We start from the raw sequence: 16218 nt of genomic DNA, 5'->3' as shown, positions 1-16218 counted from the left end.
AGTTTCAACACCCACTCAACAATCAGCCAGACATGACTAATTCACTGCTGATCCGTTCTGATCTCCCTGTTTTCTCAAAAATGGCAAATGTGACCCTGGACCACAAAACCAATCTTAAGTAGCATGGGCGTATTTGTAGCAATAGCCAAAAATACATTGAATGGGTCAAAATGATCGATTTTTCTTAAGTAAGGATTAAGTAAAGATCATGTTCCATAAAAATATTTTGTAAATTTCCTACTGTTAATATATCCAAACCTAATTTTTGATTAGTAATATGCATTGCTAAGAACGTCATGTGGACTAATTTAAAGGTGACTTTTTTGTTGTTGTTTTTTGCACCATCAGATTCCAGTTTTTCAAATTGTTGTGGTACTATCCTAATAAACCACACATCAGTGGAAAGCTTATTTGTGACCCAGGATCACAAAACCAGTCTTAAGGGTCATTTTTTCAAAATTGAGATTTTTACATCACATTTTTCACATCATGAAAGCTGGATAAATAAGGTTTTCATTGATGTATAGTTTGTTAGGATAGGACAATATTTGGCCGAGATACAACTATTTAAAAATCTGGAATCTGGGGGTGCAAAACAATCTAAATATTGAGAAAACTGCCTTTAAAGTTGTCCAAATAAAGTTCTTAACAATATACATGACTAATCAAAAATTAAGTTTTCATGCATTTACAGTAGGAACTTTACAAACTATCTTTATGAAACATGATCTTTACTTTCCTTTAATTTCCTAATGATTTTTGCCATAAAAGAAAAATCAATAATTTTGACCCATACAATGTATTTTTGGCAGTTGCTACAAATAAACCCCAGTGACTTAAGACTGGTTTTGTGGTCCAGGGTCACATTTATTCAGATCTGCTGAAACAAAAACAAAAACAATAGAAACCATCACACAGATTCTAATGATTTCCACTACAAATATTATTCCAACATTACAAACCATCAACTTTTAACAATTAAAAAGTGGATTCCCGTAGTGTGTTTTGGAACATGTTCCATTAGGATTTAGTGGTTTTATTAAGTCACCAATAGAAGATGACCAATTACCAGTAGAAACCCACAGGGTCCATTAGTATCCACTAAAACCAGAACATGTCCCATTATAAAACCATTACAAATTCTGCGATGGTGTCTTTTGTTTTTCAGCATTGTTAAATCTGAAAAGCAATACTGATGGCTATATAGTTGGTGGCTATGTTTATGCAACTGGTCCCTGCTTTATCCCATATTTTCCCTGGTGAAAAAAAACAGCATATGCTGATAGGTATCCTGGTCCTTAGCTGGTTTATCCTTGACCAGCAACATGACCAGCATAAACCAGCAAAGGACCAGCCTAAACCAGCATCAAAACATACCTACCAGCATATGCTGTTTTTTTCACCAGGGTTAGCTTTTCTCCTAGAGAGCTTTGATATTTACAAAAGATAAACGCACTTGCAATATTTCACCACAAGAGGTCACGTTAGTGTAAGACTAGTTTTCAGATGGCACTCAGGGTGGCCAATCATATCTACCCCCTAAAGTAGTATGTACCTTTAAAGACATAGTTCACCCAAAAATGAAATTTCTGTCATTAATTACTCACCCTCATGTCATTTCAAGCTTGTAAGACCTTCGTTCATCTTCAAAACACAAATTAAGATATTTTTGATGAAACCCGAGAGCTTTCTGACCCTGCAAGTGTCCTAGCACAGTCAGGGCCCAAAAAGGTAGTAAGAAGATTGATAAAATAGTCCATGAGACATCAATGGTTCATCCGTAATTTTATGAAGCTACGACAATACTTTTTGTGTGCAAAGCAAGCGAAAATAACAGCTTTGTTCAACAGACTACTTAAACAGTGTCCTAACTATCTTTCTGGGCCTTGGACGTATCAGTTGCGTCACTGTCTATGCAGGGTCAGAAAGCTCTCGGATTTCATTAAAAAAAAATTGTATACAGGTTTAGAGCGACATGAGGGCGTGTATGACAGAATTTTCATTTTTGGGTGAACTGTCCCTTTAATGCTGGCTGCGATAGAGAAGAGGTAGAACTGGAGCAACTGTATATGAAAAGGTTGCACATTCATTTATAAATAAAAGGCTTAAATCAGTCATCAGTGACATTTATGGTGGAGGTATTTGCAGTGTAGATCAAAACACCATTTACAATCCTGAAAAATATTTACCACTGTGATTTGAACTAGCATAAAAGACAGTGGTGCAGTTCTTCTCAAGTAGTTTTCCTGGCAATTTCCGTCTGAAGTGATTAGGTTTGGGAATCTCTGGAGTTAAACACTTGATTGTAATTCCCATGCGTTCCATCTTTGAGCCACACTCCCATAGCAGCACTTTCAGTGAGGACTTTATCATATAGTTTATTAATCTCAAATCTGCACTTTATGATCACACAGGAGAGCTTTAATGGCAGACTGATGCTGAAATCTCTATAGTAAACACCTAATAGCACATACAACGAACATGTAAAGCGTACAAAGGAAAGCAGGAAAATGTATGTTGTCATATTAACACACCAGTTATTGACTAAGCTTTTTCTGTAAACACATAGTCCTCATTTACATTTGATGGCCACAGCAGAAATAAGAATATTTATGTAAAACAAATAAATAGGATCATGGTAGTGATTTTAATTATTTCTTTATTATAGTACAATATTTTAACAGTCTATAATATTGAAACAGAATTGTATTTTTACTACTTCGTCTGCACTAGGCACTATTTTGCACTAGGACCGTTTTACTTGAGTTTACCGCAGGGCGGAATTTCACTGACGGACGGATTTGAGTAACGGCGTTTTATGTCCCTGCGCCTTTATTTTGCTCCTGTCAGGCTGTTAGCTAATTCGCCTTGCTCCGTTTTGTTTTTAATCTTTTTGTCACTTGTTTTTGAGGATTTTTTCCCAATACAATTACATACCAACATTGTTTATGCGAGTGGTCTTACTGAGTGCGCGTTTACCATCGATGGAAAACTAGCAGGCGATGCTAGCAAGCTTAAGCTAGCTTCATTTCTGTGACACACAGGTGACAAAACAACAGCTGTTGTTGTATAAATAATTACGATTGAATAACTCAACTTTTAATTACTTAAATTTTTTCTTTTGTAGCACTAAATACATTTTCTTTCCTAAACGAAATGTTGACAACTCCATAACATCTCCAGAGCAGGGTTGGCTAAGTTACTCCTGCCATTTAGCATATATTTAAAGTGCCTCATTTATTTTTCGCAGTCTCTGCTGGAGGGCCAGGATGAGGATGTTCTCAGTTTCACACAAGACGGCCTTTGTGGTCGATCACTGCCCGTACATGGCCGAGTCCAGCCGGCAGCTGATTGAATGTGACATGCTGACCAAAAGCCGCTCGCAGGGTGTGATTCCTCTGGCTCCAGTGTCCAAATCTCTCTGGACGTGTGCCGTTGAGTGCTCTATGGAGTACTGCCGGATCCTATACGATGTTTACCCTACCAAGAAACTGGTGTGTATGAAAACTGAAGCTGATTATGAATATGTAGTTGAAGTCAAAAGTTTACGTACACTTTGCAGAATCTGCAAAATGTTAAAGATTTTACCAAAATATTTAAGATCATACAAAATGCATGTATTTTCTTTTTAAATTAGTAGTGACCTAAATAAGATATTTCACATAAAAGATGTTTACATACAGTAAAATTATAGGTGAATTTATAAAAATGACACTGTTCAAAAATTTACATACACTTGATACTTAAAACTGTGTTGTTATCTGAATGATCCACAGCTGTGTTTTTTTGTTTAGTGATAGTTGTTCATGAGTCCCTTGTTTGACCTGAACAGTTAAATGCCTGCTGTTCTTCAGAAAAATCCTTCAGGTCCCACAAATTCTGTTTTTTCAGCATTTTTGTGTATTTGAACCTTTTCTAACAACGACTGTTTGTTGGATTTTGAGATCAACCTTTTTACACTGAGGGCGACCTAGGGACTCGTATGCTATTACAGAAGGTTCAAATGCTCACTGAAGCTCAGAAGGTAAAATGATGCGTTAAGAGCCATGGGTGTAAACTTTTAAACAGAATGAAGATGTGTACATTTTTCTTTATTTTCCTTACAATATTATATTTTTGTCATTTAGTACTGTCTTTTATAAGCTACAGAAGATGCTTGCATGTTTCCCAGAAGAAAAAATAGTTCAATTTACCCTAATCTTCAAAGTTAAAATATTTTCACCTCCTCCAGGCTCTTAAAGCATGAAAAACTATTATGAACAGCTATCACTGGAAGGGAAAAAAAAAAAACAAAAAAAAACCAAAAACACACACACACAGCTGTGGATCATTCAGGTAACATCACAGTGTTAAGAATCAAGTGTATGTAAACTTTTGAACAGAGAAATATCTTATTCAGGTTAGTACTAAATAGACAATAACATGTATTTTGTGTGATCCCTCTTGTTTTGGTAAAATAATTTACATTTTGCAGATTCTGCAAGGTGTATGTAAACTTTTGACATCAACTTTAATCGTTATGAACTAGGGCTGGGTATTGACACTGGTTTAACAAGTCAATGTGATTCACAAATTCTAATTCAGATTTTGGATATCAGGTAGAATACAAGTCAATTTTTTATCTATTTATTTATTAATTTGTGGAAAACAAGCTGTCCACTAATGCTGCCAAAAAAGTGTAAAAAATGTAATATGTGTAATAGTGCATATGAAGAGTTCAGATGCAAAACCCTCTAAAAGCCACTTTGGTCAAAAATAAGATAATGATACTGAGTGAATGTTCTCAATGCATAGTATACATCCATCAAATACTTTTACTACAGACTCGCTGAATCCCAGTCTCAGCCCAATCAGAAGTACCGGTACTTACGTAGAAACCTATATGTAGGAGCCTGATAAAAATGCTTATTTAAAAAAAAAAAAAAAACGTCAGATGGACTTCATATATTTAGCACAGTATTCCTATCTAGAGTTTTATATATATATATAATTTTTTTTTTTTTTTTTTTTTTTTTTTTTTTTTTTTTTTTTTTTGTAGTTGCATGCGCGGCCATATTGGCAGTACTCGGATGTAAACAACAGCATGGATTGCATGATTAATGTACTACTGAATATGTTTTTTTGCTAATTTATGCTGGCTAAACCACAGGGGAAAAAAACGTGGAAGATGCTAAATCATATAGAGAAGGACTCAGTTAGCAGGAAAGGGTGCAATATTTTGACAAGCTAAAGTTAACAGGTGGTAAAGATACGTACAAGCAGTATCAACAAAGATATTAGCCTAATATTTCACCTACCTGATCGGACATGAAAAGAACAAACGCAAATGTTGTCAAGATTCTTGCCCCGGAAATGCCTTTTGTTCCTCAAGACAAAAGTTTTTTGCACACTTCTCCTTGATTTGGTATAACTATTGGCAGTACAGCACAAAAGATGACAATAATTGACCAATTTTTAGCAGGAATAATCAGCAGAATATACAAGTGTAGTTCAGTTCAGTGGCATTGTTTAGATTCCGTGCCGCCAATATGGCAGATTTATGATGCATCGTGAAAACACTATATTGAATAGGAGGCGTGCTAAAAATAATGTTTAGTAATGTTTGGTTTACCCACAGTTTATTGATTTGAATCAGTTATCAGTCAGATGTACCAATATCGATTCTGAAAACCCAAGATCAGTCTTTTAGATTGCTGTTTTCTGTTGATGAACATTGGTTCATCGAACTGAAGATCAATTAAAATCAGTTAATTGTTATTGTAAACACAGCCCTACAATGAACTGTTTTGTTATATAAAAGAGGTGTGAAATTTTTTTTAAAAAGTTCCTTTAATGTTCCATGGAAGAAAACTGACATATGAAAATCAGCATATGAATAACGAACAAAATGTGGATAAAAGTAAATAATGACGGGAGGAAAACTATTCCTTTAATGTTTCTCAGGTAAACTACATTGTGAGCGATTCTGAGGTTCACATCTTGAACAGCTGGAAGCAGGAGGACCAGAACACACACGAGGTAAAATGCGTGTCGTTTTTGTACCAGAGCAATCTGAGCATTGTGTTGAGCTAGTGTTAAGTATATGTCTGTGGTGTTTGTTAGCTGATGGCTGCGTTGGCAGCTGTTGGGCCTCCAAACCCTCGTCAGGATCCTGAATGCTGCAGTGTCCTGCACGGGCTGGTGGCGGCTGTGGAATCGCTGTGTAAGATCACAGAATATCAGCATGAATCTCGTACCACTCTGATGGACACAGCTGACAGAGTGGCCAACAGGGGGCGCATTATTTGTCTCACCAATGCCAAAAGGTGAGAACTAAATATTTATTAAGCATTAAAAATATGAAACAGCATAACTTCTTTCAGCACTGATAAAAAGAAATGCATCCTGTGCAGGAAATTAGCATATTAAATAATTTCTGAAGCATCATGTGACACTGAGTGACTGTTTTCTGTAGTGGCAAAGCTGAATTTTCAGCAGTAATTTTCAACTTACTATACTATAAATTTCTTTCTCTGTTTTCTTCTTTAAGTGACACTCATGTCAGAATGCTGGAGGACTGTGTACTCGAAACCATTCAGGAGCAAAACAAGCGGGCAGCTGGATCTGACAGGTCAGTTTTGATATTTGTGGAGTCCGTTTTATTCTCATGCCATTAACATGCTAATATTCTTGATGTTACATGTTTTTACTCTGCAGACTGATGCCAATTCAGCAGTGTGAGCTTGTGTTGGTCCACATCTATCCTCAGGGTGAAGAAACTCTGGTCTCGGATCGGCAAAAAAGAGGTAGCGTCTTTCTCTTAATTACTGCAATAAATGAAAATGAGTTTTCATTGGGATATCCATAAGAATTAAACCAAAAAATCAAAGCTCCAAGCTTTCAGTCAAACCAACCATCTCTGAAATGAATGATAACTTTGTTACAAAAAAAAAAATCAGACAAAAGAAGAGCCTGTTTTTGATTGCCAGCTCTACTTTTAAAGCATGGAACCAGCTGTAAATGTCTACACCTGCCGTTGTGTTATTTATTTATGTTCAGTGTTAAAAAAATATTGAAAATTTGTCTTACTGTTATTGGTTTTTTTTTCTCTGTTGTGTGTGCAGCTCTCGCCAGTGTTGAGCAGTGAGGTTCACAGTGTGCGAGCTGGACGGTATCTAGCCTGTAAACTGAATGTGCTGGTTCAGCAGCACTTTGATTTGGCCTCCACCACCATCACAAACATCCCCATGAAGGTCAGACTTGCTGTCAAACACCTTCCTCTCTGCCAATCTCTCTCTTCCTCTCTTCATCACTTGTTTGCACTGTATCGGTTGCTTACACAGCTGCTGTTTTCATGGTTTATTGTTTGTTTTGCTAGCCTACATTAAATGTCTGTGAGCAGGTCAGTACTTTACAAGAGCTACTATTACTTATCCAGATCAAAACCCCACCCTCTCATCCAGCTCTTGCTAATCTCTTATCATTAATGGGAACTTTAAAGAGCTTTCGTTTAATTAGACTGCACTACTTTTAAAAGCTTTTTCCTAAGCATATTTTAATGTTTGATTGTATCTTTTATAAGACTGTTGTAATTTTTACAGTCCATTATAATATAAATTAAGGTAAATAGTTTTTTTTATTTAATTATATTTAATTATTTAATTTATTTAATGTGAAATTAAAGTCAACATAAAATCAAAATTAACCCTATTTACTTTCTTAGTGCACGTTCCTGGTGTTATTATGCACATTGTTAAAGAAAAGAAATATGTTTATCTTATTAAACTTGAACTTGTCTGCAAAGGAATTTAACAAAGGAATTCCATGTTGTGTATTTGAATCCTTTTTCAACAATGACTGTATGATTTTGAGATCCATCTTTTCACACTAAGGACAACTGAAGGACTCATATGCAACTATTACAGAGGTTTCAAATGCTCACTGATGCTTCAGAAGGAAAAAACGATGCATTTAGAGCCGGGGGGTGGAAACTTTTTTGAATTTGAATATCAGGGTAAATTTAACTTATTTTGTCTTTTGGGAAACATGCGAGTATCTCTTGTAGCTTCTGAAAGGCAGTGCTAAATAAATAAAATATGATATTTAGGCAAAATAGGAAAAATGTACACATCTTCATTCTGTTCAAAAGTTTACACCCCTGCCTTTTAATGCATAGTTTTTCCTTCTGGAGCATCAGTGAGAGTGAGAAATTTCTTTGAACAAAATCTGAGCTATATTTAATATAATTTTCGTAAAAAAAAAATGTTCACAAACACTGCTCTGTAATAATTTGTGATTTAGTAATTGAGTCAAATTAACCATTCCAACTGATTCATAGGCATTTTGATAATTAAAAAGAACTGATTCATTTGGATCAGAGTCATTGATATCCACTTTTTATGATCAAATTAATCCATAACAGATAAAATCAGATCCCATGCCTTTTTTGTCTCCTTGAAAATTCAGTTTCGCTTTAAATTGGTCACAATAGGGAAGTTAAATGGGTTGCGAATACCATTTTATGTTGACTTTAACATAGTTAAAAAGGTTTTGTACTGCACACATATGCTCTTCAAGGAGTGTGGATTAGCACACAGCTGGATGGAGAACCATCCCTTTAGCATCCTTTCAGCCCCCAGACCTCCTCTCTATTGGGGTGATTTCTCTATTGCTTTTGCTCTCTCTCTCTTTCTCTCTCTCTCTCTCTTTCTCTTTCCTGGGTGATATATCTTGCCCTGGCTGGGTGTGGCCGGATGTAAAGTGTGTTTTCTTGTTCTGGTCGCTTGTGTTTTCAAAAGCTGCAGAAACACACATTAGTTGTAGGATGTGTATTTGAGACCAATGACCCCAGGGATGAATCCATGGAGTCCACCCTTCTGTTTTCCTAGTCCCTCTCCTCTCCTGTTTTTAATGTGTGTAAGCTTTGTAGCTTACAGCCTCTGATCTCCACTGCATATGAACTGGCTGGGAGACTCTGATGCCTTCATGGACATCAGATCTGTGAGGGCACAGTTATGTTATAACCTGTGCTCTTCAAACATGAAAGCAGCAGTAGATTGTGGCGTGTTAGTAGTGTAGAGGCCCAGCTGCTAATATGTATATGTATGTGTATGTATGTGTCTGTGTGTGAGAAGGAGGAGCAGCATGCTAACACTTCAGCAAATTACGACGTTGAGCTTCTGCACCATCGAGATGCGCATATGGAATTTATTAAGAGCGGTGAGTGATATCAGTCTCCTGTATTAATATTTCAACACAGTCTTCATTTCACTGCATGAAGCAGTGTTTTTTTTTCATTGCGTGAAGCTGTTTTTAAAGTGGACTTAAGATGCAAAATTCACTTTTACATGGTGTTGGCATATAAATGTGTTTTAACAGTGTGTGGACACAACCACCCTACAATGATAAAATTCCATTCACTCCTTTTTTTTCTTTAATCCCCAGTCTCATTTATCAAGCCATTTTGATTTACTGAGCAGTATGATGTCATACTGCACAGGCCTCACCCACAACCACTGACAAACTGTGCTGTATTTGCATGTTTCCACCCTTAGCCAGTTGTATGCTGTCCGACATTTTCTCTGCACTCTGGCAGCTGTAGCGACGTCTCGTTAGCAATGCACGTGTATTGTAGTTGGATGTAAAAGTGAACATGAGTCTTTATTGTGTCCCGACATGGATTTGCTTTGTTTTTTATGGTAACCCACCATGAAATACACAGAAAATAGAAGAGAGCGGTGGAGTGAGCAGTAGCCCGTTAACATTTAAAGAGACATGAGCCGAAATAGGTCGCTATAAACAGAGCTGTTTTTGACAAGGTAAAAGGGTGTTGTTTTACACGACCATTGAGGAATTTTAACCAAAGTATGTTGTAGACATGTCACGAAGACCCTAAAGAATCATACCAACTTGCGGAAAATGGGTGTCTGACGTCCCCTTTAACCATTACAATGCAAAAAAGATTGCAGATTACTTTTGCATGGAATGTAAGATTGTATATTGCATCTGATTAGTAACTAAGTCATTGATGAGTGAATATGCAAATGTTTTTACATTAAATGTTGTGTTACCATGTTATAACTATATATATATATATATAAACTTTTAGTAATGAAATTTCAGTTCATTCAGTTCAAATTTCAGTATACTGCCAGTATATAATTATAAACTCCTTTAAATCAATGGAATTAATTAAATGGATAGTCAAACATAAATCGAACATTGTTTTGTGGAATGTAAAATGAGGAGTTTTACTCATGTTACTCATGGTCCTTTCATGTTTCTGTCTCATGTAGGTGATTTGCACATGGCCGGCAGCACCAGTCGAGACAGTGGGCTGAAGGAAACGGTCACTCTCAAATGGTGCACTCCACGCACCAACAGTGTAGGTGAGTGGAACTCTGGGAACAAATTTCTTCTTCCTTTCCTATGACAGTTTCATTATTTTTTTTTTTCTTTTTACAGAACTGCATTACTGCACAGGGGCCTATCGAATTTCTCCAGTAGATGTTAACAGTAGGCCATCTTCATGCCTCACCAACTTTCTGTTGAATGGTGTGTGTGCACAATCCCTTGTTCCACTGTTCTTTTTTTCTTATTTTCTTATTTGTTTTTCTTAAATGTGAGGGTGCAAAATATTGAGAAATTCGCCTTTAAAGTTGTCCAAATGAAGTTCTTAGCAATGGATATTACTAATCATAAATGAAGTTTTGATATATTTACGGTAGGAAATGTACAAAATATCTTAATGAAACATAATCTTTTCTTAATATCCTAATGATGTTTGGCATAAAATTGCCCCATACGGTGTATTGTTGGCTGTTGCTACAAATATACCCATGCTGTTTACTACTAATTTTGTGGGGTTTTGTTCTTTTCGTCTGGTGTCTTCCCAGGTCGCTCTGTGCTGCTGGAGCAGCCCCGGAAGTCAGGATCAAAGGTCATCAGTCACATGTTGAGCAGCCATGGAGGAGAAATCTTTCTGCATGTTCTGAACAGCACACGCTCCACACTGGAGGATCCACCCTCCATCAGCGAAGGCTGCGGTGGACGAGTGACCGACTACCGCATCACCGTAAGCTCAACAAGTGCTCATTGACCTCGTGAACATAGAAGCTTAAAGGATTAGTTCATCCAAAAATGAAAATTCTGTCATTACTTACTCGTTCCAAACCTTTAAAACCTCTGTTCATCTTTGGAACACAAATTAAGATATTTTCGATGAAATCCGAGAGCTTCATGTACATTCAATACATTAAAGTCATTATTTTAGTTTTCGTCACACACAAAAAAGAATTCTCATAGCTTCGTAAAATTATGGTTGAACCACTGATGTCACACGGAGTATTTTAACAATGTCTTTACCACCTTTCTGGACCTTGAACGTGATAGTTGTGTTGCATAAAGGTGAGTATTTAATGACAAAATTTTCATTTTTGGGTGAACTAACCCTTTAAACTGCTAAACATAGTTATACAGGTACATTAGTAGTGGCGAAGCATTTTGCGGTTCACTACAGCAAAGCCACAAATGGATCCAATTTGCAGCTGTGTGTGTTGCCAACAAATTTGAGGATGTTGATACCCTAGTAGAAAATTGTCACCTCGTAATTAAAGAAACTGCATCAGCGTAAATGCAGCAGTGTATAAGGATGCAATTATATTTCCTGTGTATGGCTGCAGAGTAAATCTTGTTAATATTTGTCTGCAGGACTTCGGTGAGTTTATGCGTGAGAATCGCCTGACTCCCTTCCCAGAATCAATGATAGATGCAGCAGGCAGAATTCCAGTCGAGAGAGCCAAATCTCAACTCGAGCGACACACACGATACTGGCCAATGATCATCTCCCAGACCACCATCTTCAACATGCAGGCGGTGAGGGGCATAATCTTAATCGATGGTCAAAATCACAAAATAAATTGTGGTTAAGATATAGTTCTGTTAATGTGATATTGTGATCATATATGATCAAGTTATTGTTTGTTTGAGTTTATGCAGTTTTGTTTATTTTATGAGTGTTGTGGTCATTTTCGTGTGTGTATTTCAGGTGGTACCGTTAGCTAACCTTATAGTAAAGGACAGTCTAACAGATGAAGATGTGCTGACCTGTCAGAAAACAGTCTATAATCTTGTTGATATGGAGAGGAAGAGTGACCCTCTGCCCATCTCAACCGTAGGCTCCAGAGGAAAAGGACCCAAACGGTGAGAAAATCACATCAAGCTTTGATCTAAAGGTTTCAATTTGTCTTCAAGCTGCTTTGCTATGTATGGTGATACTGATATTTTTACATAAACAGTGATGAGCAATATCGAATCATGTGGAATGAGTTGGAGACGTTGGTAAAAGCTCACGTGGGCACCAGTGAGCGGCACCAGCGTGTGCTGGACTGTATCAGCGCTTGCCGGAGCAAACCACCCGAGGAGGAGGAAAGGAAAAAAAGGGGAAGAAAGAGAGAGGACAAAGAGGACAAAACCGAGAAAAATGGCAAGGACACAGAGGAGAAGGGCTGGACCACAGACTCCGAGAGGTTAGTGTTGGCGAACAAGATGGTGACATTTACATTTACATGTGTCAGGCTGCAGCTTGTGAATTAATGACTGGATTTCCTGATCTGGGTGTGTTTCTAATGTATGTGTCCTTTTTGTTCCTCCAGGCTGAAGGGAGTAATGGAGCGAGAGAAGGACGAACAGAGTGAATGTGAGATCATCAAAGATTCACCAGATTCTCCAGAGCCCCTGAACAAAAAACCACGTTTGGCTACAGAGGAGCAACAGCCTCCAGAGAAATCTAAAGGTTCACATTTATGTTTGATTGTAAAATCAATCCTTTGTTGTGATGAATGAATACTCTGGTATGCATTGCAGTTTGAAATCTAAAAGATACAGTGTGAGATTACCAACATGTAGGGAGGTAACGATATTATCAATATTGTGATACTGCGATAGCAAAACTGTCTAGATATTATCATGGTCACATGACGATATGAAACGGTTTTCCGGGCAAACGGTGTAGTTTTTAAAATGTATAGTAAACTTCTTATTCTGACATAAAAGGTCTTTAAAGTTGTGGTTTGGGCCATTATGTTTTGGCACAGTACCTGTGAAACAAACTAAAATTGTAAGCGCAAGATGGCTTAATCTCTTCATCAAGTCAAACATCGCTGCATGTTTCAAAGCAATGCACACACATTGTTGAGGCGATCCGCTCATGATCCCGAGTTTTACGCACCTCAGAGAGACTCAGTCCACAGTAAAAGAATGCAGCGAATGAGTTTGGGAATGCAACGGCCACAAGTTACGCTTTACATTCGCAGCAGATGATTACAGCATTTCACTAGATTTGTAGTGAGATATGTATTTGTAAACCTGTTTTCACAGGAGTTTTCCTTCAAAATAAAAGCTTTACTGCCTTTTCTGTCAAAATAAAAGTTTAAAAGTGCACTATGAATTGCTGACAGCAAGCAGTTTGGCTTGTAAAACATCAGTGTGAATGTAATTTAGACTGAGAAAGTATATCACAAATGAAAAAAAAGGGTTGACTTTCACTGACTTTTTTCTGACTTAAGTTTTCTTAGTTAAAAACGTGGGTTGGAGCTTTAAATTCTGAACTCTCAAAGTGCATTAGATAGAATAATTTAACTTTAAAATGTACAAATTCTTCATTTGTCTTTTTTTTTAAAAAGTATCACAATAAATATCATATCATGGAGTTTAGATTGCGATATTATAGTACCATGAGATTTTGATATCGTTACATCCCTACCAACGTGTTCTGTTAATAGAAAACAGACACATAAATGGCGGCCCACTTAAATGCAGTGGCTGCTTAGGGTCCAGCTTACAAAGATGATAAATGTGTTTGTGTGAAGTGGTGTAACGCACACCTCTGGGTACCTATGTGTGGACCTTCATGATGTTCATGATAACGCTCAAACCTGAGAAAACTAGTAAAAGAAGCACCAGATACATCAGCACAGTCGAGTTACTTGTACTCGACGAGCACGGCGTCATTTTAAGGTCAGGATTAGCTGCAATCCGAATCAGAAAGGTCGTCATCCCAAGTTAATGAACAGGCAAGTCAGAATGTCAGAGAGTAAGATCAGATCTATGACTAGTAGAAACAGCTGTCAAATAAAATCTCTTCTTTTACAGGTCCTGTGTCTTTACTCACCCTTTGGACCAATAGAATCACTCAAGTGAATTCTAGGAAGCATCAGGAGTTTGCAGGAAGATTAAGCTCAGTGAATAACAAGGCTGAGCTCTACCAACATCTTAAAGAAGAAAATGGGTGTGTTGACCTCATCGTTTGTCTCGCGTGTCCAGTGATCACATTAATCAGTCTTTTTTTGTTTACTCACTGTGTTTTCTTTATTAGGATGGATGTTCATGAGAACGGAAAAGCCACCAGATGATGTGTGGAACACGCCTCTTCTCATCTCTGCAGGATCATTGATTTGTTGAGAGGATGTGATGTGACCTTTGGCATGATATCAAATGATGTTTTTGCCAGGATGCTGATTTTGTGCCAGACCAAGATGAGCAAGGCAATGTTTTATAAGGACACACTTTTTATATGCTTTAGTTTGTACAAAGAGACTGAAATATTCTGAAAAAGAATAAAGAAATTGTAAAATGTGTTCGTGTCCATGCTTGTGTCAATGTAAATGTTCTTTGTTTAATGCTAATTTTCGTAGATTCTTTTACTTGGATGTTCAAAAGACGTCACTGTTTACCTCTGGAAATATCAAGGCATGGTAAATACACTCATTTTTTTCATAAATTTTGTTAGTTACACCAGTCCTAAATGGCAGTCTCAGTCCCTGTGGTCCTCATCCAAATCCACATTTTGGTGATGAAATACCAAATGTTTATTATGGCCACATGAAGGCACTCTCGAGCGCTCCTTCAGAAGCAAAAAATGACAAAGGGGCACCTAAGGAGTCATGGACTGTACCAGATGACTCATTTTATGTGCACTTGCAGTCTTGCAGACTCACAATGGCCCCCATGAGCATGTTTTTTAGGTCCACAATTACAGAGTGTCCCATTTGTCTTTTTAAGTTTCAGAAAGGTGCTCACCAGCAGCCCTTTTCGGCTACCATGTGCCCTCAGTGCACACTTCATATGAACTGAGGTTGTCCCTGGCGGTCAAAGTGGTATTACGTCACAAAATTTGGACTTAAAGGTGAGGAAGACCACAAGGGGTTTGGGTGCGAGTTAGGACAGGGCCATAGACATCCATAAGGAAAATATATGAAGGGTGCCATTTGGGACAGGGTGTAAATGTAGTCTCTGCCTTAGGTGGGCTGCTCACAGACTGATGCAAACTGTATACTTAAATAGCCACGAATGTGACTCTGGACCACAAAACCAGTCATAAGTCGCACTGGTTTATTTGTAGCAATAGCCAACAATACATTGTATGGGTCAAAATTATCAATTTTTCTTTTATGCCAAAAATCATCAGGATGTTAAGTAAAGATCATGTTCCATGAAGATATTTTGTGAATTTCCTACCATAAAAATATAAAAACTTAATTTTTGATTAGTAATATGTATTAGGAATTTAATTTGAACAGCTTTTTGGATTTTCGCAATATTTAATTTTTTTGCACCCTCAGATTCCAGATTTTCAAATAGTTGTATCTCAAACAAATATTGTCCTGTTCTAACAAACCATACATCAATGGAAAGCTTATTTATTCAGCTTTAAGTATAAATAAATGTATAATAATCTCAATTTCAAAAAATAGACCCTTATGACTGGTTTTGTGGTCCAGGGTAACAAATGCTAAAAACTTCCAGTTTGATTTGCTGTCCCCTGTGTAAAACGTCTTATTACCAGTGTTGGGGAAAGTTACTTTTAATGGTAATGTATTACAATGTTGTGTTACTCCATAAAAAAGTAACTAATTGCATTACTTAGTTACTTTTTTATGGAAAGTAATGCGTGACGTTACTTTTGTTACCTTTTGTCACCTGAGCTGGGCTTGTTTATTTATTTTTAATAACAAAAAATCCAAAAGTTAAATTTTTGTTAACTGTAAAGGCCCTTTCGCACCAAAAGTAAAACTAATAAACATCAGGCTGAAAGTAGTGCTGTCTCTGCACCTCACTAGCTGTGTTTCCATTACACTTCAAACTGCGCAAATTGAAATTACGAATTGAAAATACACCTATGCATTCAGTTTCTCCCATATATCGCAAAAAAGTTTGGTTTAACTACTTACATTTAAATTA

At 37.0% G+C, this 16218-nt stretch overlaps 1 protein-coding gene across 1 annotated transcript; it reads left to right on the top strand.

The window, feature by feature from the left end:
- The first annotated feature begins 2778 nt into the window (after positions 1-2778).
- ints13 (integrator complex subunit 13) lies at positions 2779-14615 on the top strand. The gene is made up of 17 exons (XM_051107270.1): positions 2779-3044; positions 3251-3494; positions 5944-6018; positions 6103-6305; positions 6530-6610; positions 6697-6790; positions 7104-7232; positions 9114-9198; positions 10275-10367; positions 10444-10533; positions 10875-11053; positions 11689-11853; positions 12026-12180; positions 12276-12506; positions 12633-12772; positions 14131-14266; positions 14354-14615. Exons 2-17 carry the CDS (start codon positions 3270-3272, stop codon positions 14388-14390), a joined length of 2118 nt encoding a protein of 705 aa, XP_050963227.1. The 5' UTR covers positions 2779-3044; positions 3251-3269; the 3' UTR covers positions 14391-14615.
- Positions 14616-16218: the final 1603 nt, after the last annotated feature.

Source organism: Labeo rohita, chromosome 4 (genome assembly GCF_022985175.1).
Source record: "Labeo rohita strain BAU-BD-2019 chromosome 4, IGBB_LRoh.1.0, whole genome shotgun sequence".
In the NCBI taxonomy this organism is placed as follows: domain Eukaryota; kingdom Metazoa; phylum Chordata; class Actinopteri; order Cypriniformes; family Cyprinidae; genus Labeo; species Labeo rohita.
This window is presented reverse-complemented; position numbering and strand designations above follow the sequence as displayed.